The sequence below is a fragment of the Periplaneta americana genome, chromosome 17 (assembly GCF_040183065.1).
Source record: "Periplaneta americana isolate PAMFEO1 chromosome 17, P.americana_PAMFEO1_priV1, whole genome shotgun sequence".
NCBI lineage: Eukaryota > Metazoa > Arthropoda > Insecta > Blattodea > Blattidae > Periplaneta > Periplaneta americana.
Window position 1 is genome coordinate 85,190,056 of NC_091133.1, and position 6,000 is coordinate 85,196,055.

General features: G+C 34.6%; 1 protein-coding gene across 1 annotated transcript in view; it reads left to right on the plus strand.

The window, feature by feature from the left end:
• Positions 1–2,799, plus strand: part of LOC138692823 (ubiquitin-conjugating enzyme E2 R2) — a 196,141-nt gene extending 193,342 nt beyond the window's left edge. The window contains exon 5 of the mRNA XM_069816062.1: positions 1,104–2,799. Coding sequence (XP_069672163.1) covers positions 1,104–1,332 — 229 coding nt within the window. The 3' untranslated portion in view covers positions 1,333–2,799. The remainder of the gene's footprint in view (positions 1–1,103) is intronic.
• The last annotated feature ends 3,201 nt before the right edge of the window (positions 2,800–6,000 follow it).

The window sequence follows — 6,000 nt, forward strand, 5'->3', positions numbered from 1 at the left end:
CTGAAGAATTGATTTCAGAGAGTTAATAATGCTAGAATAAGGAATAGACCACTTGACTCTTTCTAGTTTCAGTGTTGGAGAATCCTTTGAGATCATCCTCTGAATTTGTTTGCCTAGTACCATTCTATATAGATACTGCTACTTGTAAATTCATCCCATTACAGTTCTAGTGTGTATTATTAGTATTGATAGTGATGCAAAATAAACCATTTTCTTTTGTTAAATTTAATAAATTCTCTTTTTTGGTCCTAGCTTTGCTTCACATATATACAGTAAGAAGCTACTGAATGAGCGGGTTATCTACAAAAACACGAGGGTGGCACAGAGTTCGTGGGCTGTGGAGTATAAGCTCCCGGTCAGCAACAAGATTTCATAATTAAATTCACGGCACCAGAGGGATTGTCTAACAAAATACTACGAGTCCTACTTATTTTTATTTTTATAAAGTTATGCATGCAAGGAGATGCTGGAACTATTTACCTTCATTTCCACACATTTCATGTTTATTAATACAGCCAAGCTTCGTCTGGAAACGAAATGAGATTAGGATCAATTTCTCCTTCTTGTACTTTACTCAAAATAAAATCTACTTCTAAGTACTGGATCACCTGAAGTCTTGCACCACTGTAATTTTATACGATTTTCACTTGAATAACTAAGTGATATGATATCCGTACAGTAAAGATGGAATATTAAAAGAAAATTATGAAAAATTGTCATTCTTTTATTCGTCCGTAAATACGGGATTTTGGATGATCAATAAGGGACAAACTTTAACAGTCTCGAACAGGCATGAGCGTAAGAAAAACTTTGTCAACCATTGGTCAAGAACAGAGGAATGGAATGTCATAAAAGAGACCACAGAATTAGTTGAAATTTTCTGGAAAGGCTATACAGAAATTATATTTGTAAGCTGCCCTCCTTCAATGCAAGCTACATGTATATGCTTCTATGGTTGCTAATAATTACACCAGTAATAATATCTCCTTGAAGGTTACAGAAGGATTACATCTTTTTTTCTCTTTTCCTGTTCCAATGCCAGAGTGTATTTGCAAAGCAGTTGTGTGTAACAGTACTAATTTTACTGTGAATTTTCTTTGCAGGAAGCAAGTTTCAGCAGCAAGATTGGAGGCAGAGAAAGATGGTGTAGTTGTGCCACTGACTTTGGAAGATTATTGTATCAAAACAAAGGTGAAGCCACCTGAACACTCGGTGGACATGACAGACTTCTATGATGATGATTACGATCTGGATGATGAAGATGAGGAAGATGATGACTCGGGTGATGGAGACTATGAAGATGGAGATGACAGCGGTAACGGAGAGTCGTGATAACTGTAATTACCATATAACAAAGGAACACGGGATTTGTGCATGAAGGACTGTCGAAACAGTGTATGCACAACTTATATTTCATCCAGTGAAAGACATTGATCACCAAAATGTAACTTTTTTTTTCTCTCTCTCTCCCCAATGATTAGTTGTGTGTAAAATGAGTGATTTAATGGAAGTTGAAGGCGGTCCTACTCTTGCTTTGTATGCTGGTGTGAAAACACAGTTGTGAATTTTTCTGATCTAGGAAAAATATTTCTTGTATAAAACCTACAGGAAGTCGAGTACAACTGAAGAAGGATTTAATAATATTCTGCATTAAATGTTGTCACTTGAAACAACATTAAGCAATGGTAATGCCAACATCTGTACAACAGGAATGAGCTATGCTTTTAGAGCTGTGTTAAAAAAGCATTAAAAAAAATATTTTATGAACTACAATCCTTCTCAAATTACATCAGAATGTAATGTAAAAAATTTTAATAAATGTGAATAATGTGTTAGTCATTCTGTAGGTAGGTTTATTCAGTACTGTAGCTTTGCACCGTAGGTGTTTCCAACTCCAAAACAGCCAAGACATCCCACTGTAGAAGTTACATCTACATATTTTGTGTACAAGATGATGGACAGTGAAGTGAAGTTGTAATGTGATTATGTGATCGCAGTAACGCAAAACATTACTACTCATGCTTTTCATACATAGAAAAGAAAAACATGGAACCTATATCGGTTTATTTACTAGTTTGTTACTTTATTTAATGTAGTTTGTTATTTTATAAAGTTAATAATAAAGATAAAGCATCCCTCATAATTTAAATAAGCTATCAGAAGGAATTCTTCCATCGTGTTGTGTGTACTTCTGAACCTGGTGTTAAATTGACCTACTTAAATGTTTTGATGAAATGTGACATATTCTGAGATGTTATTATGGATGGACTTAATAACATTCTTAAGTTTTCAGAGTTGAAGTACCAAAATGGATTGGTACAACTTCACAGGGATGCGGACAATTAGGGCCACATGAACTTCTCTTCTGTAGAATTGGTGTCTGAGTGATGTGGTGTGTATTACTCATATGTTTCGACACTGCCGTCTACTTATTGTTTTATTGTATGTATGTCAATTTGTTCTCTTTTATTATTTGTTTAATAATATTAGTAAGTTTAAAATACTTACCATTTGAGTATTCAGTGTTATTTTGTAAGATTCCCTTTATATAGCTATTTCAGTTTTCCAGTAATTGCATTGAGATCTAGACGTATTGACTTATGAAGAGATTATGTCAAAATATTTTTGCTATGGTATTCGTTTTAAATTCTGGTGGTCTAGTATTTTATCGATTATGATTAAATTAGTGAAATTTTCAGCATAGTGCGAACCTTGTGCAGTCGCAGTATTATAAACCATTTTCATATACAATTAAAAATTGTTTGTCACACTTTTAAATATATTTTTTATTTTATTTCATACATAGTGTGATACAAGATTTTGTCTTTTTAAAGCAATCCCTACTTTTCTTTTAACTTCAGCTGCAAATACTCATCTGAGAAAGGGAGCCTGAAACTCATAAAGAAGAGGAAGATAGTTTCGTATGTGGCCAAGTTTTTTTCTTTATATGGTAAAAGAAATTTTATTAATTCCGTTTTGAACTTTTTCTCCTAGCCCTTTAAAACTTTAAGATAATTAGACAGTGCATTAAAGACTAATATATAAATTGAATTCATTCATAGTTTTCTGCCTAAGGGCAGGTCTTCTATTGCAAACCCAGCATTCTGCAATCTTCCCTATTAACTGCCATCCTTTAAGTCTCCGCATATGATCCATACATCTTAATGTTGCCTATCATCTGATCTTCTTCTACCCCAAAATTTTCACCATTCCTTCCAGTGCATCCTTCAGTAGGCTATTTCTTCTTAACCAGTGACCCATCTAATTTCTTTTTCTCTTCCTGATCAATTTCAGCATTTTTTTCTTTCTGCACACACTCCATTCTTCTTCATATCCATATTTCAGTCGTACATGAATAGTGAACTCACTTTGTTTTTGTAGCAGCTAGGACTACCAGAGGATAGATGAAGCTCTGATTTCTGTCTTATGTTAAGATTATGAATGCTCTGATGAGTACTAGAAGTATCTTGGTTTTTAATATAAAACATTAGCAGGGAAAGAATTTACTAACAAGGTAAGGTCAGTCTCATTCTTAGAGTTTTCGTTTGCAAGAAAAAAAATTATATTTAGCTTCAGATGATTTAGCCCAGAATATTCATCCATATTATATTATGGAAAGAAAGTATGGCAATTTAGGAATAATATATTGTAGACCTATGTGTATTTTCCGGTTGAAGTCCTCATCATCATAAACTTCAAGGTTTGGGCCTAATGACCCGTTCCGTCTCCAGGACTTATCTGGTCTCTCCATCATTTTCTCGGTCTTCCAGGTGTTCTTCGTCCTACTGGTTTGTATGTCCACATTCTTATTGGTAGTCATCCGTCGTCCATTCCTTCAACGTGTCTTAACCAATTTAATCTATAATTCTTGATTTTGTCTGTTATGCATTCAACATTTAATTGTTTATGGATATCTTCATTTCGAATATGATCTAATAGTGTGTGTCCTGTTAAAGGTCTAAGGATGCATCTCAGTGGCTTCTAGTCTTCTTTCCTCTCTTTTAGTGAGGGTCCACGTTTCCACACCATACAGCAAAATTGGTACAGCTAATGTTTTGTAAAATTTTTAATATTGTGTGTAATGTGCGTTTAATTGTTCCTATCATCTTTTGGAACTTCAGAGTTTTATTCTCTGCATCACTTGATGTTATAAATGAAAGGTTACAACCCAGGTAATTGAAGGAATTGGTTTGTTCCAGTATCTTACTATCTATTACAATCTTCGTTCTGATGGGGTATTTCCCTTGAAATGCCAATATTTTTGTTTTTTTTTTTTTTTTTTTTTATGGACTTCTTTAGGTTATATTTCTTGGCAACATTACTCAGTGAAAATACGGCTCTTTGTAAATCATTCTCTGTTTTGGCTAATACCGGTTGAAGTGATTATCGAATTCAAATCAATGTACTTTCTGCTTATAGATTCTTAGAGATCATTTTCATTTAACCTAATATAGAAGAAAAACCGGGCATTATTATGTATATTAAATTTGATTGTACTGGCGATAGATTGATGTCTACTGTTTGCATTTCAGGAGAAGATGCGAGCAAGGAATGCGTATTTCCCCCCCCCCCACTCTTATAACCAATTCCCGATATGGAACTGGCTGGGCAATGACTGAGCTTTGTTTGTCTTAGCCAGCCAATGAAACTACCCCCATCCACCTGCTCCTTCAGAGGGGCAGAGTTACTAGCTTACCCTCTTCTCTTACCCCACAAGGACCATATTCCTCTCGCAGGGATTTTCTCGTGAAATATGTACAGCATTGCTGTGATAATAGTATTAGTACATACTGTGTTAGTTGTAAGTAGTTGGTGTAATCTTGAAGATTTTGGAAGAGTTACTATCAATCTGCTGGTAAAATGCCCATGTGTGACAGGCATCCTAACATGTGCGCGTATGTATGCAAAGAGGATTTGTCTCTGTTTTCCTGTAGTGACAATTAATTTTCGTTACTACTCCTAGCACAGGTATTTCTGGATGAGAGTTCCTATAATACAGAGTGGCCCAACTTAACTCTTTCACCTCCGATAGCGTGTGAAATATTTCAGATATACACAAACCGACAATTACAAGTTAAATTACATCGAAGGGGATATCTGATACACGTAATGTATTTTTTGTAGGCTACATGAAATAATTTTCAAGATATTAGAGTTAACTTTGTTTTTTTAAATATGAACCAACAATGTTTTATATTGCAAACATTGCATTAGCTCTGTCTAATAACAACTGGCTACTTTACAGACTGTTTGAATGTTACTGGTAAGAATAAATATAAACAATGTTTGATGCCCCTTATAATGTTGACTTAATTGAAGATCGAACACACCTATAGTACTGTACACTACCCAATAAAACCCTTATTTCTTCAGTTCTGTACTGGACAATTGAACGATAAGACATCGGCGAGCAATCTGATTGCACATCGGACGTTTTGTGTTTTGTTTTCGAGAATAATTGTTTATATTTTATTGTACACCACTTTTATGTCCCACGTCACCATGTGCAACATTTCTATAGTATTAAAATGTACAGTACATTGTGATTGTGATTTAATTGACGCACAAGTCTAACCAGAATTGTCCTGTTCGATCCTTGGTCAGACATTTACTCTTACCAGTGACATTCAAATAGCCAGTGAAGTAGCCAGTTGTTATTAGACAGTGCTAACGCAACATTTTCAATACAAAACATAGTTGGTTCCCATTTAAAAAAAGTAAGTTGACTCCAATATCTTGAAAATTATTTCATGTGCAAAAAATGCATTACATGTATCAGATGTCCTCTTCGATATAATTTAAGTTGTAATTGAAGGGTTCAGAGCCATAGTGGGCCCAAGCGCCATTTATTAAAAACAGAGATAGCAAGCGTTAAAGCTAAGTGAATACAGTGAAACCTCTCCTTAGGGCATCCCCAAGATACGGACAGATTTTTATGTCCCAGCTGAAATAATATAGAAATAATGATAAATTAAACTCTCGTTTACGGACACTCTCAGA